The sequence below is a fragment of the Mchenga conophoros genome, linkage group LG5 (genome assembly GCF_057382185.1).
Source record: "Mchenga conophoros isolate Kocher_MC1m ecotype Shallow Benthic linkage group LG5, M_conophoros_male_GT1.1, whole genome shotgun sequence".
Lineage (NCBI taxonomy): Eukaryota > Metazoa > Chordata > Actinopteri > Cichliformes > Cichlidae > Mchenga > Mchenga conophoros.
In genome coordinates this window covers 11981497-12009484 of record NC_140530.1, presented here as the reverse complement: position 1 = coordinate 12009484, position 27988 = coordinate 11981497, and the positions used below count along the sequence as shown (strand labels likewise).

Sequence of the window (27988 nt, the reverse complement as noted above, 5' to 3'; positions counted from 1 at the left end):
AGTTTATTTTTTTTGCCTTTTCTTTTTTTAACTACCAGCTATTAGTTTTCATTGCATTTCTCAACAACTATGTGGGTAATAAAATCTTGAATTGACATTTAGGCTATAACGGTTGTCATCCATCCCTGTAGTACCCACCCCCCTCCCCCTTCGCTGGGGTTGAGCTTGGCAGTGGGTCTTCTTGCGGCGGTCCATGACACGGAGAGTTATATATGCCAGGGTATTACAGAGCCCTTCTTAATCCGGTTTGTCATGCTGCTCCCTCCGGAGTGGGGTAATTTCATGGTGCTGAACTGGTATTGATAGAGCCTTGGTAAATGAGGCACGCAGCAATCGTTAACTTTAATAACCATAAAGATGTGAGCATTGGAGTCATACAGGCCCACGAGAGGAAACCCATACAAGTGATTAAGAATCGACCTGTGCCGTGGCCAGCATGCACCTTGCATCTCGTATTTGTACTAATGGAATTACCTGTTAAAGATGTCAAGACTATTACCACCAATGGTGCAATTACTGCAATATACTTTTCCTATTCAGTAAACTGGAGCCTATTTCGGTGCACTCATGCATGAAGAATGTCTGTCTGTTAAAGCAGAGTGCATTAGATATGTTTATTTCTATTTTTTCCTTAGGTTTCTACTCATTTATCAAACTCCATCCATATACAGTTTCTGTAAATTCAACCTGTGGTGGAGTGGTATTCAGTATTCTGTGAGGGCATAGCTAGACTTAGGAGTAAGCCATACCAGCAGAGGGGAAAAAACAGCATTCATTCATGTGACTCCAGTATAACTGGGTCAGTGGTTCTGTCAGTCAGCTTGAGCTCTAGAGCACCCCACCCCCCTGTTTGCTACCCCTCTGTCCCTCACGTTTGTGGTAGCTCCAGGCGAGACTATAGCTGCAATGCCCACTTGTTTGTCTTCTCCCATTACTGTGGGTTATGCTGCCTCAGGAGGAAAGTGAAATCCAGGCCACAGACGGGTCAGTGAAAACCAGCCAAAAGCCTTCAGACTGGCTGAGGTCAGACAAACTATACGGATCACTGCAATAGGGGCTGATGGGCACTTGATAAATGGTGAATGCACTCCAGCTCCTGATGCATCAGTGACACGTAGGTCAAAATGGTTTTAGACTGGAAAAACAATGGTCAACAATGCCTCAGATTAATTTCTTATAATTTTTCTTCATAAAAGGTTCCAAAGCTGGAAATACTTCAACTGCTCCAACATCTCGAAGCCTGTCTTCTTGAGGCAACTTTTATTATTCATTGGTAAAAGTCTTATTGGTTTTCTAAGAAAGTAACTAGGGCTCAGGCATGGAAGTATGAGGTGCATTCAAATGGTTCCATGACTGGGATTATAAAAAGTAAAAGACATTTCTAATTTAAATGTAGCTGCTCTCCCCTTGGATGTAAGGCTGTGCAGCTACAGTATAAACCATTCCCAGTGCTCCTATCAGCACAAACATCAACATACTGGTGAGGAACCAGCTGTGATTGTGAAGGCCATGAAAGACCACCTATCATATCACTTACATGTTCCATAAGGTGTGTTTAAACGTTACCCTAAGTCCACTAAACTTGATGTTTAAGCAACGAAAAGAAATTCTGATGAGCGTCATTAAACATATAATCAGAGGGACAGCTGGCCCACAGCCACTTTGATGCCATTGTTTCTTCAAACAAGTCATTAATATACTCACTTTTTTTTTTATTTCCCAAAGAACATAAAACTAATCATGACAAAGCATACTTTGAACTTTTAAATCTAATGAAATGCATCTGATTGAAAACGGCGCATCAGAAGCTTTTGTTTTTTTGTTTTTTAAAAGGAGGTCATTTTCCATTATGCATGATTTGACTGAAAGAAAAGTTGACAGACACTAACTTGTCAAACAATCTGCTGCTTGATAAAACTTTGTGAGGGTTTGAATTGACTTCTCTGGCTCACAGTACAAGGTAACTTTGTTCACTTGTGAGGAAAAAAATAAGGCGACTGCAAGAGTCTCAATTTGTCCTCCAAATGTGCATCATTTTCAGCGCTAATTTAAAATGCTGCTCTCACTCTGCTTCATAAATGCAAACTGGGTCTCAAATTTACATTTTAGCTCTACATGCATCTACATTTATTTACTGACAAAGGGAACCATAATTCCTTTTGCCACCTGAGATGTAAATTGACAATTAAAAGTTCTGAGACTGTGGATAGCTGTCAGTTACCCAGAAGCACCAGTGAGCAACAACAACAACAAGCTAAGGAAAATGAAAGAACTGCAAGAAAATTGTGGTTGATGCAACACCTGCCTGACAAAACAAAATAGGGGCTCTGGCACGCAAGCTGAAGCAGCAAGTGTGCGCTGATTAAGTTGTTATGATGAGTCCTTGAGAAGCTTAAGGGACTGCTGTGTCCCTTCACTGGGCCATATGTTATTACTTAATAACTGTAGCAGCAAGAAAAGCAGTGCAAGAGAGAGATCAAGAGAGCTTGAGAAAGAGGAGGTGACAGAAATGCTTTGCTGATGGTGAGCCAGTGATTACTGCTCTTTGCCGCTGCATAGATTACAGTTGTCGAACTGCAGCTGAGCAAAGGTGTAGTGTAAAGAGGGTTTTTTTTCCATCTGGTGCTGACATTGTTACAAGTACCTTAATTTTTCTGTCAAAAAATTTCTAATTCAGTGTGATCAAAAGGCTGTCAGTTGCCAGCTTTCTTTGTCACTCTGAATATAGAAAGCAGCTGTCACTTCCTGTGAACTTGAAGCCTTTAGGTGTTGCAAAATAAGCTGTCATGCTGCTGTGACCTTGAGAATATGCACAGCAAGACAGTGATCCATCTATCTACTCTATGGGTTTAAAGCAGCCAAAATTTCGGCTCCTTTTTAAGCCTTGGTATTGGACAGATGTTTTTAAACTATATCAATATATTTTCAATACATTTATGGTCACATAGTTTGATACTGCACTACATTTCTTTCTTAAAGCCCTTGTTTACATGCAACTCGTGTCTCGCATCTCACTCGACGTCTGACCTGGCACAGGGAAACGCGATAGAGGTCCACACTGCCAAAAAACATGGTTAATAAAATGAAAATAGTTTAATTACTTTAAAATTGTTCACACTTTTAAAGGTCAGATAGTGTGCAACAAAACCATGTTATTTGTAAAGAACAGCAGAAACACATACCATCCATAAATGAAAGCACTTCAAATGTTTTTCACCGATTATGTCAACAATGCCATAAAGTACAGTGTGTTAAATTTTGTTGACAGCCTTTAGTGCTTTTGTTGCTTATAAACACTCAACAATATATATATATATATATATATATATATATATATATATATATATATATAAATAATAGTGAGATATACAGATATATATTTATTGTCTAGCTTGTAAGCTACATAGAAATCTGTTCATTTAGAGAAAAAAACAAAAAACAAAACACAACCCTGCTGTGATCTGTAAATCTGGGGTTTCATGTTTACATGTCATACTTTAATGTTGGTGTTTCCAGTGATAATCTCCAAAAAACACATGCCTGTAATTATAAAAGAGACATTTAAGAGGCATAGGACTCTAGATCTATTGATCTCTGTGGTCAGTAATCTAAGGTCCCAGCTGTAATACACATTGTACCCTACCAGATTCACATCCTGGCTGTCGATCTAAATTCACTCCTCATTTAACCTCAAACTGTCGCGTTCATAGTAATTCATTTATATTTTAAATAAACAGTCACACAGTCCAAAGCCATGTAATTAGTCGGGTTAGGTTAATTGGTGATTCCAGATTGCCTGTAGCTGTGAGTGTGCATGGTTGTCTGTCTTTGTGTGTTAGCCCTGTGTCAGAGTGCCAACCCTGTCAAGGCTAGCGAAGCAGACTCAGGCGCAGACCACAAGCTCCTTCAAACAAGAGTGAATTTATTTACAGTGCTCTTCACAGTGAAATATATATATACAAAGGGTGTTTGGGGAAAGGGGGCCAGGGTTCCAGGGTCCAGGAGTGAAAGGGGCAGAAGTTCAGGGAGGGAAGATTTCCACACGGCTTCCTTAAACGCAAACAGCTCCTCTGCTCTCCACCACCACTCTGGCTCACGCTCAGTCACAGTGCACAGGGAACGGGTCCAGGGGGGAATCTACACACATACAGATAAACAGTTAGTCTCCAGGTTCAGGCGTCCTCACGACTTAAACTTTGCAGATTGCCTGACGCTGATGGCTCAACGATCCAGCAGCGAGTAGAGCAGGTCCGCCATCTTAAGTAGCCCTCTAATTCATAATCAGCGGCAGGTGTGCTGATCATCCCCAGGTGCGTGGGCCAGGGGCGGGAGCCCACACTGAGCTCCGCCCCGGCAGGAGAAAGAGAGAGCGGGAGAGAGCGAGAGAGAAAGAGATAGCAGAGGCGAGAGAGGGAGAATAAACAAACAAGGCGTCTGACTGATGTCAGCTGGCGAGGTGCGGGGACCATGACAAACCCCTCCAGGGTGGATCCGGCCTCTTGCCCTTTGGTAGCTGGGATAGGCTCCAGCCCCCCCGTGACCCTGACATAGGCCATGAATGAACACATTGAATGAATGAAAGAATGAATTGCCATCCGTTAAGCTATGTTTCTGTCATATTTAAATACTTTTTAAAAACATAGATGTTAATAATGGCTGTATGTGTGATGATGTTTGCTCAGTTTCATTCATACTGGCCCACCAGATATATACACATCCATACGCTGCGATCATTATAGTAAGGTAAATGTTGTCTGTGTTAGGTGCCATTTTTTTAGTGTAATCTTTTCCACCTCTGTCAGTCACACACAGGGTGGATGGAAAAGAAGACTTGCTAATTGAATGATAATGAATTCTTGTTCCTATTGTCTCTGTTTCTTGTCATATTTGAGTTTTAGTTTCTGTTTTTGTTTTATCCCGTTCAAAATTAATATTTAGTTCCCTCTGCGTTTCACTTTGCCTTTCCATTGCACATTCTTTCATTGTGAATATTTATTTTCATCTTTCATGTCTACTTGTGTCAGTTATTATTTGTTCATTTTCTGTTTTACTGTGACAGTTTTTAGCGTGAGCTATGAGTCAATTTGATCCTGCCTCCAGCGTCCTGCCTTTGGGTCCACACCTCTGCGCCCTCCACAACTAGACTTGGCTTTATAAGTGCATTAACCTTTCATGTAAAAACCTGATGAGTGCAATTTTCGACACCACCTGTTCAAAAAGCTTAGACATGTGGACATTTTCAGCTGCTTGTAACCCTGTGTTGTACATGCCACATAACAGACTGTTACAAACACCCCAAACGAAAGCTGCCTGTATGGACCCAACTAGCTAATGTTACAGTTGCTGCTGTGGAAAACAACATTTAGTATATTTTGTGCCCTGAATTAAAAATGACATGTATTTAGTTTGAAAGAAGAGAGTAAGAATATGAATAAAGAACAGAATAGGGAGCACTGAAAAGACAAAAATATGATTTGGCTGATTTGCATCGATATCCTGACTTTGGGAAGACACCGTTTCACTGCTGCAAACTCGGCACCTGAATGGTCCACAAACCTAGAGGAAAGTTTGTTTTTCCTTTTTTAATGTTTCCCTGTCTTAAAGATTGTTGCATCTCACATATGGCTTTGAGTTCCCACCAAAATGGACAAAAAAACTCTACTTGGTAGAAAAATACCTAGATTTATACCATTAAATAATTTATTACCATTCAGCCTAAGATAACAAAATGTGATTGATTTATATGTCTTTTTTGGCTTATATCAGACAGCCATGCGCCCTCTAAACCATCTGTTTTTAGAAGAGAGTACCCATCCTTAAAGTCTTTTCTCTTCTGAAATTGAACATGAAATATAACTAATAAAGTACAACTTATAATCCCCAATTATTAATTCGTCCATCAGGGAAATAATTACAATATCTCATAACAGACGATATGAGATAGTAAAAATTATTTCCTCCAGCAGTAAGCTTGAGGTCTTCATCTGTGACAGGAGTAATTTTATGCTGTTTGACAGATGATGCAACCCACAGTCCATTTCTGCAGAAAGTAAACAGGGAGTCAGTTTTGACCGGTTTTTACTTGTGGATTATTTCTGGCACTGTAACATTACACAAGCATTAGAAACTCAGGTTAAACCAGACTAATGAAAAGGTTTAGGCTTGATTAACACTAAACACCATACTCCAATATAGTCTTAAAGACATTAGTTATTTTAGAAGCATTAAGGCTGCTCATGACTTATAACACAGAATACACAGTAGGAGTCAATCTCTAAACTATAGCTTCTCGCTGAAAAGAATATCTGATGTACTAACTTGGTGCATTCATACTGTATATCTGTAAAAAGTTATTTTATAGTTAAGTTCAGAGTGGTTTCCACAAACATAAACTTTGATAACCAGAGGAAATATCTGATATGATCTATGCCTTCTTATCTTGCACTCTCATTCCTACTTCTCATATATATCTCTACTTTTTACAGCCTTCCTTCATTAACACCTCCTAATTGGCCATTGGGCTAAGCTGAAAACAATGAAGCATTGATTTCCTTAAGCATAATCACCTCATCCACTCATTTAATGACTGCTGTCACTGTAGGCTGCCGAGAGAAAAATGACCGGTCAATGGTCCCATCGATACCCTTCACCTTCCTTCACCAAAGGCTAGAGTGCACCGTCACCCACTCCATCTTTGCAGTTTGTTTTAACCCCTTTAGTTGCCTGACAGGCTCCAAGCACTGCATCCATCACAACCACAGTCTTAAGCTGTTCTGATCCCACATTGCACCAGAACACACACTGATTACTACTGTGCACGTGAGCAGAATAAATCTGTTATGAAATACCACACAATATATGCATTGAGACACAAACCACCAAATTTATGTGACGATAATAGATGGTCGTTAACCTCACTCTGAGCTCTTAGTTACCTGAATGGCAATATGGCTTGTCCAAATGGCCATTTGTTGTCTAAGTGGCATTAGTGACTGGCCCAGAAGAGTAATGAAGCTGCTCTTTCCTCCACATACCAGATGCTTCATCGCGATCATGCTGCTGGGAATCGCACCAAAACATGCTTGTGTGCATGTTAGGGATGTTTGTTCAGTCTGTTCTCTTAGAAATGAATATGGTAAAGATAAAACACTAAATGTCTTATGTTCTTTCACAGGTCTAAAACACACAGCCATATTCCACCAACATCAGTTGTTTTCATTTTGTTTTTGTCTGCTTTCCTTTTTGTTTTGCTTTGCTTTGTCAATCAAATGCCTTCGCTGTATTGCTGGTAATTTTGTCAGTCATACTATATTTTATGTACCACATTAAGAAAAAATCAAAGTAATGCACTGTCCTTCCAGACAACAATTACTTTTTAATTTATTTTACTGAAGGTGCAAAACAACTGTGAGAGCCAAAAGCCTGTTATATACTACACTATGGATTTCTATTACAAGCAATTGATAATGCTCAGATTTTTATCTGAGTTAACATATCTTCAAAATTCATCAACTAATTAATTGGGCAAAAGTTTCTAATGCATCCTCCCCTCATGGTGAAACAGCTGTCAAGATGATTCTTTCCAACATCTGTCCAGGGCTGGACTTTTCTAAACAATCCCAAAGACAAAATGTAAAAATATGATCATACAGCACTTCCTCATTGGTCATTCAAAACCAAGTATGTATGTTTATAGCTGACTTGCATGGGTATGACAGTTTAAAGTCTACAAAGACAGCTTACAACATTTAGATTGGCACTCTGCAACAGTTCACGTCCAGCTGTTTTTTTTTAATCTATGACCAGAATTGCTGGTTCATTGGCACTCTGTCTGTTTAGTCAGCTAAATAGTAACCATATTCAATTCAATTCAATTTTATTTGTATAGCGCCAAATCACAACAACAGTCGCCTCAAGGTGCTTTTCAGGACATTCAGGGTCACCTGGTCCAGCCCTAACTATATGCTTTAGCAAAAAGGAAAGTTTTAAGCCTAATCTTAAAAGTAGAGATAGTGTCTGTCTCCCGAATCCAAACGGGAAGCTGGTTCCACAGAAGAGGGGCCTGAAAACTGAAGGCTCTCCCTCCCATTCTACTTTTAAATACTCTATAACTATATATACATTCCATTTGTATAAAAGCTGCCTTCATGATCTCATTATGCGACTTAATCTCTGCTGCTGCTGACTTCCTAAGCTGAACTGTAACTTGTACAAAAGCAAAGTTCAACATCAACAGGATGTCTTTCATTTGGCTTCACTTGGCAGTTGGGATAAGCAGACACAAAAAGGTGGTTATCAGATTGAATTTTACAGATTAAAATTGTTATTCCATTCTGCATAATAGGCCTACAGATTTAGTTCTTATTCTTTCAGCTGCAGTGATGTTGAACAGCCTGAGAGAAAGTAAAGACTAAATAATCTATAAAAACAGAATTCAAGGGTAGGATCTACGTGCAAATTTAAATTAAGGACGAAAAGTAAAAATACTTCTGTTTTAGGATCATACATTAAGTCAACATGAAAAAAACCTTTCACACATGCACAGGGAATAGAGTTCCTGCTAATAATCTGTATTTATTACTGATCCTCATCAGGGAAGACAAAAACTGTAGATCCTTTAGACCTTCTTGCTAGGATTGATCTTCCGGGAATGATGATGCCGTTGTTTTCTAAAGAACTGTTTAGTCCTTAGGTTGGGATTTTGGACCTGTTAATCCCTAATCTGTGCTGGAGCAGAGCACAAGTTACCATGGCGATGTAAAGTAAACCAGCTACATGATACTGAAAACCCAGAGTTAATCCTAACATTACCTCACCTTGTTTGTTTGTTTGTTTTGTATTGGTTTGGTTTTTTTGGGCGGGGGTTGAGTTACACCCTTCCATGATTAAATGAAACTGTATTACCATTTGGGATAAGTGGTCCATTTTCTTACCTAACAGAATCACAAAGTGGAGAAACAATGAATTTTAACTCTACTTCCACTGAACAACTAAGTCCAGCGACACAGATCAAGATCATTCTCATCACATTCAAATAACAGATGCAAATATGTTAGGGTTTACTTTGGTAGTACCTTGTCAGAGGTTTTCTATTGGAAGTCTGGTAGCGCTAACCTGCAGATCATGTATCGTATTATTGGTGTGGGGATTCAGGCCAATTCAATATTCTATGATGCAACATTAAATCCTCTCTTGTCTAGCGATCTGCTTTGACTTAAAAGTAAGTCCGCAGGTCAGGAAACTCTCGCTAACACATTGTGAGGATTGGGGTTTTAGCAGACTCGAGGGATTGTTCTCCTCACTTTTATAGTCTGTGTTCTGCTTCCTCCTGCCTAGAAATATCAAGACAACAAGCACGGAGAGAGTGACATTAATTCTGCACGACAGCGCGGTCCAGCAGGATTGCAAATGTTTGCCTTTTAATCCAGATCTCATCGGCCTTTGGTCTGGCCGAGGCAGACATTGATGGGAATGGGAGAAGAAAACTGTTGCCAAACTTGTCTAGGCTGCTGGGAACTCAGTTCTGTAATTCATGACCCGAGCCATTTCAAACATTTGCACAACCAGCCCGGCCAGAGACACGCACACACCGGTGATTGTCATGCCAGCAGAAGCAAGTGCATCGTCTGAGCACAGCAGGATGTCCTCTTTAAAAAGCCATATCGCCACAAAAATAATGCACAGACAAGATTAAACGTGGCATTTGGTTGTCTCCCTCTCTTTCTGCACTCTATCTGTTCTATTCTGGATATTGGAGAGAATAAGTTAAACTCTCCTCTCCTCTCCCCTTGTCCTGGGATGAGCTCCAGTTTAATTGCTGGACGCTGGTGTCTGTTGTGGTGCCTGTCAAAAGAAGATAAAGAGTTTTTCCTGGGGCGTAAGGAAAAGGGAGAGCAGTGATAGAGGGCCTCTCTCCTGCAGCTCTGCTGGCTGCATTAGCCCCACGCTTTATAATTGTGTGAAGGGGGCACTTTCAGTGGCTCTCTCATTACTCACCGGTATGCCAAGTCCCTGGTATCCAGACACACCTTGTCCTCTAGCTTTCTCTTTCTGTCTGTCTCACTCATTTTAGGATGTCCCTCAGCTCCATCACCCCCTCACCCTCCCTATTGTTATTTTGGCCTACTATTGCTATATGTGCTTATCACCTTCGCTTTCCACAGACATACCCCTTTGTCAGACTGGGACCTATTGTTCAGCAGTTGTCACGACTGATGTCACCTATACTTTGGAGTTATTGCTTTAGTGTACTATTGCTTATTGTATTGGCATCAGAGTCAATCATGTGCTGATTGGTATGAAGTGAGAACAGTCAGCACCAAGTAAGAGGCAATTAGATGGCGTTATTGAGATGCCTTGAGGGCTAATTTGCTTCATATACTTATGGTAGAAGTACCCAGTGATTGTATTGCAGCTCCCTATACAGGATGTCCATCTTTTATCTGCGTTGTTGTTGCTCGTTTGTGATTTCAAGTTCAAACTGCAGTGAGTTAAGGACACTTATTACATGGTTGCTTCAGATAGTTTACTGTTAAACGTTTCTTATTAACATCTCACATTTACTGACAGGGTGTCTTTTCAATCTCTCTCCAGAGGGTGGTACGTGCGAGGTGATTGCTGCCCACCGATGCTGTAACAAGAATCGTATCGAGGAGCGCTCTCAGACAGTCAAGTGCTCCTGTTTACCGGGGAAAGTGGCCGGAACGACACGCAACAAACCCTCCTGTGTGGATGGTGAGAACATCTAACGTGTTTTAAACTTATCTATAAATGCTCCTCTGAGAGACAGTCCTTGTCCGTCTGATACCTGTTCTAGCAGATATACTACTACCTGCGCTCTCCCAGTATAAATGACATCCAGAGACAGTACAGAGAGCATGTGTCCTACATGTGTGGCATTTCAGTCAGACAGCTCACGTTTGAAACGACTGCTTTCTTACAGGGGAAGATAACAAATATGATGCAAATAGAGAGTGAAGAGTAAACAAACCCCTTAGCCAACAGGTGGATGCTGGGGTTGAAAGAGCAGGATGCAATGCAGGGCAAGTGCAGCACTGACGCGTCAGAGGGAGCGACAGGAAAATTCTGGGGCTTGATTAGACTGCCAATTTGGGGGATTTGGCACGAAAAGAGTGAGGTTAATGTGCATGACATAGTGCAGCTCAGGTCGCCTGCCTCGCCTAGCTGACAGGATCTGCTTCATTTTGCAGCAACATATTTGTGGTACTCACATTATTCTCTGGTGAAGATTTTTTTGTTCAAAAAGTAAAAATGCCACAGTCAGTATCAGCCAAATTAGGAGATTAACAAATTTAGTTTGCAGAATTATATCACATTAAAAGTTACAAATTTCATATAAAAATTCAACTTTAGATATAAATCCACTACTTTATGCTAGACCACATAAGAGGAGGTGGATGACTGACTGATTAAAGTTCTGCATTTTTGCTGAAGTAAAAGGATAAATATACTGTTTCTACATATTTTTTTTTAATTGTGAGAACTTGCTATTATTACTTAAGAAAGCTTCTGTTACTGAACTTTACTTATACATACAAAAGTCGTTTCAAATGTGAGATTTACCATCTCAAGTCTGACTCAGGCTTTAATAAGCACTTCAGATGAAGGCATACAGTATATTCAAACACAATTTCTCCACTCTCAAATGACAAAACTAAGTTTAACTATTAAGAACCCAGTAGTGCAGTGCTGCTGGGCATCTGGACGATGATCCAGTTGGCCTGCAGAACTCCTAAATGGAGAGAAATTTGCAGATCGCATTGCCCAAGGCATCTCAGAAATGAATGACTAATAAACAGAAGTCAGGGAAGCTCCAGGCTAGTGCACTTGAATGACCTCAGTCGAGAAAAACAATCAGGCATCGGCAGCTCCATGGAGAGAAAAAGGGGGAAAAAGCTGACAGGAAATCACAAGTCTGCTGAGACAGAACTGTGATGCCCCTTAATTCAACGCAGCTCATTTGTGGCTCCTCAGTTTCGATCTTTTAACCTTCACCTTCATTTACGATCAAAGTCATGTGTCTGCCCTCCCACAAAGAAGTGACACCAAAAAAAAAAAAAAAAAAAAAAAGAACTTGCTGACAACATTAGTACAGCACTCTATATTAGTCATGTTTTCTCACAGTATCTAGTTTATTAGTTAGCATGCATTTATATATTGTGTATTTATAATGAATAAGTCAGTACAAACTTTAGTAGTAATTATGTCTTAATAGAGCACCTGCATTATGTGCCACAACATACCTCAATGTTGCAAATCATGAATGCTAATGACTCATAAAACAACAAAATAATGAACAAATTGATTAATTAAAATTAAGAAACATATTCATTTATATTTATATATAAATAAACCCAAAGCAATCGTGACTAAAATAAAGTTTAAAAAGAGGACAAAAAACCATCTTGAATCTACAAGAAAAAGTATTGTAGATTCAAGATGGTTTCTTGTAAAAACACAATAAAAATAGAATATTGTATGAATTGATATGTTTTTTTTTATGTAAAATGTTTCTCATTAAGAGTCTGTTTCTGTGTTAGGCCTTTTTGTGTTCCCATTTTATTTTTGTAGTCTTTTGTCTATTATGCTTTGTATTCAGCTTTACTTCCCTTGTCTTATCCCTGATTAAGTTTAGCTGTGCTAGCCTTGTGTTTCCATTTTACAATGATTGCTCTCAGTGTCTGGGATAATGTTTGTTCATTGTTGTGCTGCACTGCTGTCTTTAGTGTTTATTCTGCCAATTTGTTCCCAGATCCTTCCTTGTGTTTTCCCCATTATTTCTAGTGCTCTATACTGGACTGCCATTTATATAGAGCTTACTGACAACAGCCTATGTTACTCATGTTTTCTGCCTGTAACTAGTTTAATAGTTAGTACAAGTTTAATTATATTGTATTTTTTTGTATTTACATAGTTAAGATAGTTAATTTATTTAGTACAAACTTAAGCAGGAGTTACATCATAATAGAAAAGCTGCAATATTTGTCACATCATACCTTGACGGCCAATATTCTTTCCTTTTAAGATTCCTGAAATAACAAAAACAAATTGATAACATGAAATTAAGAAACATGTTCATTTATTACTTGCCAAAATAAAGTAATAAACAAGGTCCCTTTTTCTTGTCAATTCAAAAAAAAAAAAAAAAAAAAAGAAGTGACACCAAAATATCTTCATTAAATTACAAAGGGGGGCCAGACAGGCATGGACAGTGGGCCTCACAAGATTAGTCAGCCACAGCTGAAACTCAGAAAGATCTTTGGATATGAAATGGAGCCACTCCTCTGCAGCATCTAGCAGACAAGGCAATCATTTTATATTAATGAAGATTCTTTCCCTTTTTTTCCTATCCAAGGCCAGCAGCGTACAATACCTGAAAACCTTAATGTCAGACTGAGACCTTTCGTTATCGGCAACTACAAATTACACCCTGGACATTAAGATAAAAAATGTTAGCTGAATGCAGTGTAAAATGTGAATACAACCTCAGGTTTTTGGGGGAGGTTTTTTGTAGTAGTTGTTTGTTTTTTTTACACCGAGATGAGGAAATCCAAAGAAGTTTTCCACCAAAGCTGGACAAAGATATAATTTTTGTATTTTTTAAAAAGTACAGACTGAGACACCGGGGTGAAGAAGAGGGGCTGGTGTAAACACTTCATGCTTCTGTGCTTCAAGCTCCCACAGTGAGAGAATCCTTGTTGTTAGTGTATTGATTAACAAGCACTTACAGAAGAGGTGGTGATAAAAAATGGAAATGACAAGTCACTGAGCTGCACTGCTACAATATTGAGCATCGCTGCCCCTTTTGAGTGGTAGTGACCTGACCTTTTAATAATTTTACTTCCTTTATCTTGCCTCGCCTCCCTACTTGGATAATTTTCACCTGCTTGAAAGTGAATCCGGCTCAGTGTTATTTATTTAACACCTACCAGGGAATAAGGCTGAAGGGCACGCAAAATAATTATGTGATTATTCATGAGAGCTCATTTGCAGTCAAAAGTGTCAGGTTCTGACAAACAAACACCATTAAATTGAGCTTTTTATTTCTTTTTCAAGTGTGACACTGGAAGGAGGAGGTCACTTCGTTCAAGGGTGTCGATTATCTGGAAAAGTTGCGTGTTTGTCAACTTGCCCCAGCGGGCTTCCAGTGCACTATGTGAGGGATTATAGACTTGTGGAGTCAGTGGCCTGTCCCTTCAGCATTGCACCAGCCTGGCCCAGATGGAGCTTTCTCCCCAGGTCCTCATGTTATTAATGTTCCATCCAGTTGAGGAACGATGTTGCTCATCTTGCCACCCCCTGGGGGACACCTGCTGTCACTGTACCATACACAGGTTATATATCCACCCAAAAAAAAAATCCAAAAAAACATAATAACATATAAAAAGAACGGCTAGTGTTCTGATATAAGTCAAAACCTTCAGAGGTCATTTAGTCTGGACACACATACAAAGCCCGGAGGAATGAACACTTCCTTATTTTTAGCCAAATTTGCAGAAACAGGCAGTCTCTCTGGCGCTCTGTATTATTGGTCATTAGCGTCAAACTCCAGCATCAAAGCCCACAGTGAAGATCAGTCCCATTGTCAAGTGTTTACTGACTTGTGGAGAGGGGCTACATGGGGTTATCTCAGTTGCTACTGGTAACCGTTGTGGCTGTTAATAATATATGGGGAAGTGAGGACAGCTTGCGTCACGCTCACTGGGGGTCTACTGTCAGATTATCCTCATAGTGGGAATTGATTATTAGTTTTGACAAGGAGAATTATGTCCCAGTTATGTCAGGGCCAACGAAGCTCCAAGTGAAGAACATCCCTTTTAACAAGTCAAACGCTCATATCTCTCCAGCCTCACCGGACCAATCACATGCACTCAGATTAGGAGCTCATCACTGCACCGCTGCCTTTATCCCCGTGTATGAGACAAGTAAGCCCTCAGCCGAAGCACCCGAGTACACACTTACATATGCGCCCATTTAATAAACACATGCATGCTGACGCCTAATTATGCATACGTGTGTATTGTCGTGTTGCTGCTGTAGCGGTACACTCATTCAGCGGGAGACGCACCCAGATGCCCGCTCGCTGCTGATCACTGGTGGGGAATGAACCCTTCTGTTTGGCTGCAGGCGTGTAGAGTCGAGCATAACAGGTTGTCATGGTACATTAGAGATACATCCTGGGGGGGACTACCTGAGGGAAGGGACAGTAAGTGCTGAAGTTTTTCTCTTTTTTTCACATACTTTGTGAATTGAATAAAATCTTTTTTTAGTAAACACAGTAGATTAACATGGGTACTTTGATACACTCTTAAATCAATAGCATCTTCTCACAAGCACGGCTGGTGTCAATATAAGCAGGAAGGTGGTTGTTTTCCAAACAAAGTACATCCTTGTTGGCAAAGATTGTCCACTACTACACGTGGTTGCATGGACAGCAAAGTCCAACCTGATGACACCCAAGAACAGCAAAGGCTTCCCGTTATAAAATCTCAGCTCCCACAGTTCAGGTCTCACTGCTTCACAGACCCCCTGCTACTGTAATTGTATGTGGTTGCCAAGACACGAACCTGCTGCAGATAGAGCTCGAGGGTATGGACAGAAGGAGCATATTAGAGTGTACTGTACAACAAAAACATCTTTCTCTTGCTATAACGCACACAAGGCAAGACTAACAAACACTGAAATCCTCCTGGGTCAAAAAAATATGTTTTTTCCGGGAGGGGGGAGTGAAGATAATGATTGCGAAGAACATTTTCTCCTACACTGTTGTCACATCCCACTGAGCTCTCACAGCACTGATGATGTGATTAGGCTCTAACCTGTAACCTGCAAGGAAAAGCATCTGACCCTGAGCTGAGGTTTAAAGGTCACTGTAGTTTTCTTCCTTCTCTAACCACTTCTCTCAGCTTTTTAAGCAACATGGCATCGCCTTCCTTGGTCTCACTATCAGAGTAACAAGTCCACAGCGAGCTGAGAGAAGGGACCCACAGCGAGATCTATGTCACCTGTGTGGGAGCAGCAGTCGAATTTTTACCCACATAAAGAAATGGAAATAAAAATATACACGTTCACTGACAGAACCACAGAGTTACACTTACTGCACATTTAAGACAAGACACATGGAAATGAAATATTTAGATACTGCATTGCTTGTAAAATAGAGTACTGATAGTGAGTGGAAGTTATTAAATACTGTAATTTAATGCCAGTTATGTCATAAATGGAATAGTTTTAACCAGCATTACTGTAATACCGGCCCAGCACCTGCCAGTATTTCTGCGTTAGGCTTTTATGGATGTTTGTACTTGTAACTGGGAGGTTTCCAGTTTCACTTGACTGGTGAAATGGAGACGCATCATAGAAAAATAGTTTGCAGCATTTATGAGAATTAATTTGAGTTTTAAAACACGTGCTGAGAATAAAAATATGGAGACCCTGGACTTTTGGTCTGCAGGTGCTGCTGTGCCAGGGTGAATTACAAATTCAGAAATTCACTAAAGCTATGATTAGAAAGCTAAACAATATTTTCTGAATAGCTAATCAAATCTTGGCTCTCTCTTTTCAGAGAGGGGCAAAGATTAATGTAGAATAATGACTATCTGAAGCTGACCTCAGGTTGTGATCAACTGTTTGCTTGTGTGCATGATTATATGAATGCATGATTGATTGGATCTTTCTTTTGTTAATAGGTGAATATTCAGGGCGCTGGAAGAGCACTGGTTAACTTAGATAAAGGGAAAAACACACAAACTCTAAATACCGGATGCCATCGCATTACAGATAGATCACGAAACGGAAAGCTGCCATTTTTGCTGTGATTAATTTTATAAAAGTCTACCAAGTGACTAACATTAACTATTCATTGAACCTAGAGACACGTATTCACATTTTGACACAGAAAGGGATCAATTCTCTTCCTCATTCGCCAAGGTGTTCAAACATTCTGCTACGTGGCAGGGACGTGTCAGCAAGTTCAATCCATCACCGAACCCGCAAACAGTGATCTGACAGATGCACTTGTAAAAAGGTCCATCGCTTCATGTTTTTCAATCAAGTCCCATTCTCAGTTGTTTGTCTATCAAAGCTAAAGACTCCAGCTTGCTACATCGCTGACATCTTGAATCAAACACCCCTCCTGTCCGTGTGTTGATTATTCGAAGACCATCTGTTATCGCTGACACCCTAATGCAGCTATTTTATGGTAATATGCGAGGATGGTTTTAATTTGTAATGGTACTTTAAATCACATTCAGCGCGTTCATCTTGTAAACAGATGGATCTGAAAATTAATGGATGGCCACCAAGGAGGATTTCGGACAGTGGCCCAGCATAAGTCTCCCCCCCCCTTTCACTCCCCAACCGTCACAGAGGAGGAGTAAAGTTTGCTGATGTTGGAACAAAGGTTATACCCTCTATGCTGACGACTGCACAGAGAGCAGTTAAGTAAAACGACTGTTGGAGGTCAGTGGTCACCAGAGAGTGATGCATGGATCCCAGCCCAGAGATCCCTCTTCTCCATTGGTCAAGGTCAAAGCCAGATGTCCTGGCCGGTGCACAGCCGTGTACATGTAGTGTCTGTGTTCCCACTGGGCTTGGGACTGTCTATTTTTTCGTTGTGCTACTGGTGTAAAGACATGTCATTAAGAGCGCTTTCTGAGGTTTTCTTGAGCCATTGTTGTTCTCATACAGTGAAAAATATACTGATGGCAATAATAAATTAAAGCATGAACGTTAATAAGATGTATTTCATAGTCACTGCTCATTAAATTTTTACTTTTATTGCAAGATGAGAAGCTGTCAAGATGTTAATTAAGATTATGATAAAGTGCCTTTTTAAGAGATGGTGACTCTTCCACATCAGGTGGTCTGTGCGGTGGAATAACTATACCAATATACACTCAACAAAAATATAAACGCAACACCTTTGTTACTGCTCCCATTCCCCATGGGATGGACGTAGAGACCTAAAATTCATTCCAGATACACAATATAACCATCCCTCCCAAACAGTGGTCACAAATCAGTCCAAATGTGTGGTAGTGGACACATCTGCCATATTGAGATAATCCATCCCACCTCACAGGTGTGCCACATCAGGATGCTGATCTGACATCATGAGTAGTGCACAGGTGTACCTCAGACTGCCCACAACAAAAGGCCACCCTGGAATGTGCAGTTTTTTGCGCTATTGGGGGTCTGGGGACCCAGAACCGGTCAGTATCTGGTGTGACCACCATTTGCCTCATGCAGTGCAACACATCGTCGCATGGAGTCTATCAGATTGTCAATTGTGGCCTGTGGAATGTTGGTCCACTCCACTTCAATGGCTGTGCGAGGTTGTTGGATATTCGTGGGAACTGGTACACGCTGTCGTATACGTCAAGCACATCCCGAACATGCTCAATGGGTGACATGTCCGGTGAGTATGCTGGCCATGCAAGAACTGGGACATTCTCAGCTGCCATCTGCCCTGAACAATGTGAACCATGATTCATCCGTGAAGCGCACACCTCTCCAGACGCCATCGAATGTGAGCATTTGCCCACACAAGTCTGTTACGGCGACGAGCTGGAGTCAGGTCAAGACCCCGATGAGGATGACGGGCATGCAGTTGAGCGTCCCTGAGACGGTTTCTGACAGTTTGTGCAGAAATTGTTTGGTTGTGCACACCAATTGTTCCAGCAGCTGTCTGGGTGGCTGGTCTCAGACGATCTTGGAGGTGAACCTGCTGGATGTGGAGGTCCTGGGCTGGTGTGGTTACACGAGGTCTGCGGTTGTGAGGCCGGTTGGATGTGCTGCCATATTCTCTGAAACGCCTGTGGAGACGGCTTATGGTTGAGAAATGAACATTCAATGCACGGGCGACAGATCTGGTTGACATTCCTGCTGTCAGCATGCCAGTTGCACGCTCCCTCATTGCTTGTGGCATCTGTGGCATTTTGCTGTGAGACAAAACTGCACATTCCAGGGTGGCCTTTTGTTGTGGGCAGTCTGAGGTACACCTGTGCACTACTCATGATGTCAGATCAGCATCCTGATGTGGCACACCTGTGAGGTGGGATGGATTATCTCAATATGGCAGATGTGCCCACTACCACACATTTGGACTGATTTGTGACCACTGTTTGGGAGGGATGGTTATATTGTGTATCTGGAATGAATTTTAGGTCTCTACGTCCATCCCATGGGGAATGGGAGCAGTAACAAAGGTGTTGCATTTATATTTTTGTTGAGTGTACTTTTTACCACAGCCCTGCACCACTGCTTCAGTTTGCTGATATGTTTTAGCACTCTCTCTGGCTGACAAATTTATTTTGAAGCTAAAGAATGGCGAAAGATACTTAAAATTATAACTTGAAGCAGTTGTTGGTGACTGTGAATACTCCTCGTCCAAGGCTCAATGAACAGAACAGAATGGTTGAGCATGCTAGGGAGTGCAAAATAAGAAAGAGTGCCAACAACAAGGCCATGAAAAAAAATACATGACTAAGGTGCCAGAATTATCAATGTCTATGTAGTTTGTTGGCAATTATTTTTCTAATACCTCAATCCTTACATATTATATATACATATGTAGTAGCTGATCTCAAAACAAAGGTAAAATTACATGTCCACTACATGTACATCGTTTTTAAATACATTTTTAATCCACAGCAGTGATACACTCTCTATGTTCAATCACTGTACCTATTTCTTCACTGAAGGTTTCAATATACATTATTTTAGAGCATGATTGGCTTTCAAACAATAATCTGTTGTAAAATAAGATGCACGGATGTGAGCACAGACAATTTTTGTCTCCTTTAAAACACACATAAACACACACATAAAAGATGATTCTGACTGTTGAAGGTTACACTGGAAGTTCAATATGCAGAATGATGTTTGTAATGTAACAACATGGAAATTATTGAGTGAAAGGGGCTTTTTTTAAAGTAAAAAAAACCAGATATGAAATAGATTGTCCAAGTTCAGTATGTAAACCCGTGGGCTTTCATGTGTAGTTTCAATCAAGTTCAATCCAAAACAAGTAAGGGTCATTTTAAGTTAACGTTAGAAGAACATCAGAGAGTTCAAATGAAAAGCACAGATTTTAGCATTAAAAAGTCTTTTACAGAAGAGCTTACAATGAAGCAACTAAACAAACAAACAAACTGAAGGTGGAAGGAAAGGTCAATAATATGCATTACTTTTAGCCACCCATTTCTTTATATTGCTAGGAAAATCGGAAATGCATGTAGCAGTTTATTGATATGCAAACATACATGGAAGTAACTTAAGGCAAAAACAGAGTTTCTACAAGTCTAAGAAGCTCAGCGCTGAGGAGGCATACATGACTGATGGTTGATATACTATATTTACACCACTGATCTAAAATTTGACAAAAAACATAAAATCCAAGTAGAAAAAGTTATATTTTTCACTATAACAACCACAAACATGTTTAATGTATATTTTTTCACCAACACGAAAGGACTGTTTTTTGTTTTGTTTTATTTATTTATTTATTTTTGGTCATAAGCAGAGAGTGCTTGCTAGCGCTGTCCTTAGACAGTAAACTGACGAAACTATTGAGGAAAAAATGCGCGTATATATTGTTTATCATGACTCTGGTTTTACGTGGCCTATCAACACTATTTAAAAACTGGTGTATATCACCTTGTTGCTTTGTCATCTTGAAGTGGTCGTGTGATTGGATTACCACGACTACTTTATTCTTCCTCAGTCAAACAGCAGCATTCATGCGATTGTTTTGCCCCTTAGCTCCAGGTGTTGTGCCAAAAAGTGATTGCCGCCCGCGGGAGCGTGCGCAGCTGCTTAAAGCTGTAGCATCCAGATTACTTACGTAGCTCAGCTACTTCCGTGCAACTGATATAAGGTGCAGTAAGCTGAAGACAACTTCAACCATCTGTTTGTTGAAAAACAGCATTTTCTTGTTAGTAATGATAACGGCATTGTAACGATAGAAATAGTAATTAGTCAGATTACTCGTTCCTGAAAAAATAACGCCGTTACTTATAATGCCGTTATTCCCATCACTGCATGTTTTACAGGTGGATGTAGACACTCACTGTTGTACCTCTCTCCTGACTTCCTCCATAAATATTGATGCCAAATTTTGATTAGTCACTCAGTCATACCTGTTGCCACTGATTTTCAGTCAGATTTTTGTGTAATTTGACATACATCAGCTTTTTCTACTTGTTTCCCTTCCTGAAGAATGGCTTCTTGATAGAAACCCCTCAGCTGAGACCATTTCTGCTGAAGCTTAACTGAACAGTAAGTAGACCAACTGAAGGGTCAGATGCATCTCTCAGACTTTCTTATATTGTTCTACTGTAGATTTTTAGTCCTGCTGCGTCATTGTTCGTCCTCTACAACTTTCATCAAAAAATTTTAAGAACCCACTGCACACCATGACAATATATGCCAGGTTTTCAGCTAATACCTCTTTACCTCTACTTGTTGTTTCAAAAACACTATTTTATACCTGTCCAACTGTTTGATCTTTGGCATTTTTCCTAGGTTCAACTAAAGAATGGAAAGAAATTGTGTGTTTTTGTGACAAGTAACAGAGTGACTAAGATACAATTTAAGTGTCTGTTACACACTAAACTGATTCAGTCCTTGAGCAAGGTGCCTTATTTATTCTTGAGTGATTCATAGATTAAGGTTAAGTAACTTAACAAGCAAACAAAAAACAGGCAAAGAAAATCTTCTAAAAATGGTACAATGAGTGAAAAAGCTGCCAATGTCAAAAGAAAACCTTTGCCCTTCAGGAAACCCAGTAAAGACCACTTTAAGAATTGCAATAAAGTCTGGCTCTTTAAACCAAAAGGCAAATAAATGATGGGTGGATAAACTGAAACTTATAGATGGATTTCAAAGTAAACCAAGTCCTCATCTCACAATGACAGGCTGGCAATTCAATCAGTTTCTTTCTGAAAATGTTCTTTAATTTGGCGAAATATAAAAAATGAGGGGTAGCTTAAGACTTTTGTACAGTACTGAAAATGAGGCCTCATATCAGTGTTACTAAATGTTCTTCAATATAATAACCATTTACAAATTAGCAAAAAAAATCATTAATAATCAACAAGTAACAAGTGCGAACAGTCAGCTAGAATTATGGCTCTTCCCTACTTATAAACACTGCATATTTTTACATTAGTCACTAATAAAGTGGACTGGTACACGCATAGTGCTTTTCTGCTCCAGCTGTGTGCTCAAACTGCTGCCTTCCACAAGCCTCATTCACCCCATAGCACTTCATTTTATTCCTTCGAACGCTTTTGTCTAAGATTTACACACCCTCTCACACTCCAATAGATGCATCAGGGCCAATTTGGGGTTCAGCTTGCCCAAGGATACTTTGACATCCTCGCTGGAGGAGCCACGGTTCAAGCCACTGACCTTCTGAGCTACAGCTGCCCCTAAACGAAAGGAAAATTGAGGGATGAATAAAAAACAGAAAAACAAACTTTTTGCATTCAATGCGTTTTTTTTAGACTGCTGTATGAACAATCTACTTCATGTGGAAGCATTTCAGGGTTAGAAGAAAGTCAATTCACTGCTAAGCAGTTCTCATGTGATGCAGCTTTTTAATCTCCCACCTTGTTTTTTCTTCTTTTTATTCATCTTTCTTTTTCTGCCTTTTCCTGTTTTTTGTTTGTCTTCCTGGTTTGGTTTAAAGGAATTGATTTTTGTTTTGCCAGGCACTCCTTTACCGTTCTTCAATTTCAAGTTTTCATTCACATTGTTGGCTATAAATCCTCCTGGGTTGTTGGGGTATTGAAAAACAACTTTTTGGTTTCCTGTTCACTCTCTGGAGTGACGGGATGGGACTAGCAGAATGGTAACACCACGGCACATCATCATCACTCAGTAGAAATGATTAAATCAAATCAAATCAAATCAAATCACTTTTATTGTCACATCACATGTGCAGGCACACTGGCACAGCACATGCGAGTGAAATTCTTGTGTGCGAGCCCCACAAGCAACAGAGATGTGCAAACACAACAACACAAACGAGCAAAATACAAGAATGGCCAACCTGAAACTAATAAATATATGTACAATATATAATAGTGTATGCATTTCTGGATGTGTATACTAAATATTTTCCTACGTGTGTGTGAGTGTGTGTGTGTGTGTGTGTGTGTGTGTGTGTGTGTGTGTGTGTGTGTGTGTGTATACACATTTTTACAAATTAAATAGTAAAAAATAAAAAATAAAAAAATAAAAAATAATAATAATAATAATAATAAAATATATAAAATATACAGAGTTGAATATGTGCAGAACAAGTGGCATTTATATACAGTGTGGAGTGCATAATGTTGAAGTTCCAGTAGTGAAGCTGAGGTGTCTATGAAGTGTTCAGCAGTCTGATGGCCTGATGGAAAAAGCTGTCTCTCAGTCTGCTGGTACGGGACCGGATGCTGCAGAACCTCCTTCCTGATGGAAGCAGTCTGAACAGTTTATGGCTGGGGTGACTGGAGTCCTTGATGATCCTCCCCGCTTTCCTCAGGCAGCGCTTCCTGTAGATGTCTTGGAGGGAGGGAAGCTCACCTCCAATTATCCGTTCAGAGCACCGCACTACTCGCTGGAGAGCTTTGCAGTTGTAGGCGGTGCTGTTGCCATACCAGGTGGTGATGCATCCAGTGAGGATGCTCTCAATGGCACAGTGATAGAAGGTCCTGAGGATGCGGGGGCTCATGCCGAATCTTTTCAGTCTCCTGAGAAAGAAGAGGCGCTGCTGCGCCTTCTTCACTGTTTTGTTTATGTGTACTGACCACACATCTCCTCAAGTCTAGTTCTGATTTGCAACTTAATGAAGGCTTCATGCATACTTATGATTTGACACCTAAAACAGCTCAATGTGAACATAATTAAACATGGGAAATATTTAAGACACGGAGAAAGCCAAGATAAGGAAGCACAGTTTATGGTGGACCAACATGTAATTAGTGTATAAGGTAAACAGCCACAGGGGAAGCCAAAGGGAGAATTTACAGCCGGTTAGTGGATGCTCTCGTTCCTGTATTTAGTATTCTTGGGGCTCATGGAGGGAAAAAAATGAAGGAGGAGACAACATAACATGGTGAGTTTACTGAACAGCAGTGGTCCAGTCTCTCTCTGGTGTATATGTATGTGTGTGTTGGTTCACACTGAACTGTAGCACACTCTGTGCTGTGAGGGACGGCACTTTAACAGTCTTCTTCCATCAGGTAGAGACGGCATGTTGCTCATGCTCACAATTGATTGGTGGTTGGTCTGTAACCTTGGCAACACATGCTGGAGGGTAAAAAAAGTATATTTTCCAAATGGTTCAGAAAAAAAAACAAGGTTTGGAAAATTAAATGATACAGTTTTAACTCATTGTACTTACCCAATAATTTGACCTTCACGTCCTCTTTGCGTCAACAAGATAAAAGGAAAGATGCTCTTTAAAGAGTGAATTTAAGAAAGCACAGTGCATGCTGCAAAAATTCTGTTGGGACAAGAGATCACTTGTCATCTGAAAACCTGCTTTGAAGTTTTAACTTTTTCTGTCAGAAGGCTCTAACGGAGGAGTGTGAAAAACAAAAAGTTTCTTTTTTCAAACTTCATGGTTAATAAATGAATCACAGCTTGACTTTGAAAGACTGGTTTTGATTTGTGCTGGGATTTACAGTAACTTGAAGAGAGGTTCCCACTCAAATTGCAGTGGGAACCTAGAGTGGAATTTAAAAATTTAGAAGACAAAAATACTACAAAACTATATAAAATGCACAGGGAAGGATGTTACCCCGTATGCTCAACTGAATCTAAACTACAGCTTGGGCTGGTTCTGGTATTTTCTTTTATGTTTAAAAATCAATTTGATACATTCACACCCACTTGAATCAATCAGATCAAGCGAAGAACTTGTGATTTTGTTATTATTCAATAAAAGAAAAGTAAATTCCATAATTTAGCAGCCTTAGATGATGGCCATTTAAAATTCTTATTGGTTGTAAGGTTAAGATTAGCATTTAGTAACCTGATTAATCCATGTATCAAAGCGTAGGCAAAGGAAGGAATAGCTGAGCCTCAGTGTAAGTTCGCGAGAACTAGAGTTGTTTGTGTAACCACCAACGACAAGCTCAAACAAAAGACATGAAGCTTCTCAGTGAAAAACCCATTTATGCAGTTTTTAATGTGTATTGCACTTGGGACAACCAGGAGGGATTTTAATGTGGAAGCGTAGAGCAAAATGAGCTATATTTGAAAATGAGTAACTGATATTTTTAGTTGTATTACATATGGCATTTTTACATATGGCAGTTTGTTGGCAAGTAGCAATGGTATAAGCACTATAATGCTCAGTGACGCAGAAGCTATGAAACACCCAGGAGGCTGGTGGTTTGCAACTATAAAAACTTATGGACTGAAGTAAGTTAATTAGAAGAAGTAACAAAGTAATTTTTTAACACTCTGTGTGAATGTGTGTGTGAATGGGTGGACGACTGGATGTGTAAAGCGCTTTGGGGTCCTTAGGGACTAGTAAAGCGCTATACAAATACAGGCCATTTACCATTTACCATAATTACTACATAAAAAGATTTGCTTGTTAGAAAGTGCATGTATGGTGCTCTTTAACATGCCATATATACTTTGGGTAAAAACAAAACATATATGTACCTACAGACAGAGAGAGAGAGAGAAAGAGGAATGGGAAAAGGGGAGGGAAAGACATCTTGTTGTGAAGATGAGAACATATTTGCTTTTGTTAAATAGCTGGAGGAAGAATTCAGTTGATGAGAGGCAATTAGTTTTGATTAAAAATGAGATTGCTCCCCTTCATGCAATGTAGCTATATCAAAACAAAATAATGATTAATTTCTGTTGGTATAAGACATTATTGTCAACAGCTAAAGTACCCATGCAGCAACAATACAATTGCTCTGAGGCCAAAGAGGAGGAAAAATATTCATTTAGAGACACTGCTGGATGTTCCTCTGGAGATGCTCGTAATATAATGTGTGGCTGCTTCTGTGTAAGTGCTCACAATTCTGCCTGTGTGGATAATTTGCACACCAAATATGTTTGTGTGGGAGTTTTCCGCATGTGCGATTCCACCCACATTTCGAATACTAATCCTTATGTTTTTAAATTGTATGTTACTATACATTTTATGCTTTCCATGCCTATTTGAAAAACACAATCTTGAAAATAACACAATTTTTTTTAATTAGTCCTTTAAACAGTGATTTATCCCCACATTTTACAAACTGAATTTGTTGCTTTTCAATGCATCCTGCTTCCATTTCTTCAAGTCTTGTCATTACCATTACTAGCCTGCAGTGCCTTTTCAAGGACTTCATTTCATTCTTAGTGAAAATTCCACTATGGTTCCACTAAGTTAGGTATGAGTAACGTACTTTGAACATGATACATGAAACAAATGCAAACAGAGAACATAATATTACATTCACAGGGGAGTGAAATGGGATTTGTGATAAATCATATGTACATACAGTACATATGTTACAGATTTAATCCCAGCAATTGTGATTTTGACACTTGACTTATTATTTAAACACTCATTTTTCCCTGTTCTCCACCTCAGCTGTGGCTGTCTTTACTTTAAAGTCACTGTCTGTCCCGCTCTGTTCTTTGTGTGTGGAACTTTGCACACGGATCACACAATGAAGAGGAAACACACACAGTGAAACAAAGAGCAGAGGAGTGGAGGGAACCAGCAATAACAGCTGTACTGAAGTGAAACACATGCAGGCACAAATAAATCTTTTTCCCATTTTAGTTATTTCTTTTTCCTTCTGTATTTCATGTTTCAAGTAGAAGAGAAGTCCAGTTTATGAGTGGATGCGGGGCTGGAGGGCAGGGAACTATGTGTCTAAACTAATGCTGCTTTGTTATGTGTCTGTGCTCATCTTTCACAGCGTCCATTGTAATTGGGAAATGGTGGTGTGAGATGGAACCGTGTCTGGAGGGAGAAGAGTGTAAGACTCTGCCTGACAACTCTGGATGGATGTGCTCCTCTGGGAACAAAATCAAGACCACAAGGGTGAGAAATCACACACACTTAAGTTCAGCTGCCTACATCTGCATGCACACACATACTCTCATAATACAGAGAAGCTATTCTACGCATACTTTACACGCATGTGTTTGTCATTTCTGTGCTGCGAGTAGAAATGCACACCTAACCAACCATACGACACGGCACACTTACACCGTTTCCACACAATGCATTGCATATAGCCAGACAACTTAAAATTTAATCGTTTTTCTTGAACTTGTCAACTGCCTGCTGCTGCACAGATTGAAACGCAGATTTTCAAACCCATATAAATGTGCTGAAATAGCACTGTAAAGAAATTCATCCAAAAGCTGTGCCCTCTCTATAACAAGGTTGGTTTTGTTCAGTGTAAGCAACCTATCTAATGGCCCATAGTAGTAAAAAAATAAATATAAAGCAGGTGGTAAACAAACAGGTGGGATCTGCCTCAGGCCACACTTGTCAACGGCATAAAGTTAATGGCTGCTCTGCTCCTCCACTGCTTTTTCAGCTTTGCGCACTCACTTCAATTGCAGTATGCAAAAATAATGCAGAGTTTAGTCCTCGAAGCCAGCAGTCCAGCACTGTGACAAGTTGATCACCTGATTTGTATTCACTTAATTGACCCCCTTTCTCCCTTCCAGTGCTTGGTGACAATGACTTTGAATAGCAGCAGAGGCTAATGTGATAGTAGAGAAACGGGGAACAGCCAGTGAAGGCTAGACGTCATGGGGCTTCCCAAGGTTGTTCTGTAGATTTATGTGCCAGCAAATAGACATAAAGCTTTCAAAGGGGCCCCTCACAGCCATCGCAGGCTTAAAATTTTCAGAAAGAAGTTGATCGAATGGGGTCTTGCCAGCTTGTCAAGGTAAGGTGCAGTACTTGGTTTACTCTTTAGAATGCATCTAGAAGTATCAA

At 40.0% G+C, this 27988-nt stretch overlaps 1 protein-coding gene and 1 long non-coding RNA gene across 4 annotated transcripts in view; one reads left to right on the top strand and one right to left on the bottom strand.

Moving 5' to 3' along the window:
* tafa1b (TAFA chemokine like family member 1b) overlaps positions 1–27988 on the top strand; it is a 131844-nt gene that overhangs the window by 96128 nt on the left and 7728 nt on the right. For all 3 annotated transcript variants that reach the window (XR_014892440.1, XR_014892441.1, XM_085273314.1), the window contains exons 3-4: positions 10594–10734; positions 26952–27076. Coding sequence is in view for 1 of the 3 variants with exons in the window: in XM_085273314.1 (XP_085129440.1) it covers positions 10594–10734; positions 26952–27076 (266 nt within the window). In the remaining 2 variants the exon portion in view is untranslated. The remainder of the gene's footprint in view (positions 1–10593; positions 10735–26951; positions 27077–27988) is intronic.
* LOC146573886 (uncharacterized) overlaps positions 3976–27988 on the bottom strand; it is a 46541-nt gene continuing 22528 nt past the window's right edge. The window contains exon 3 of the long non-coding RNA XR_014892442.1: positions 3976–4137. This is a non-coding gene — a long non-coding RNA (uncharacterized LOC146573886). The remainder of the gene's footprint in view (positions 4138–27988) is intronic.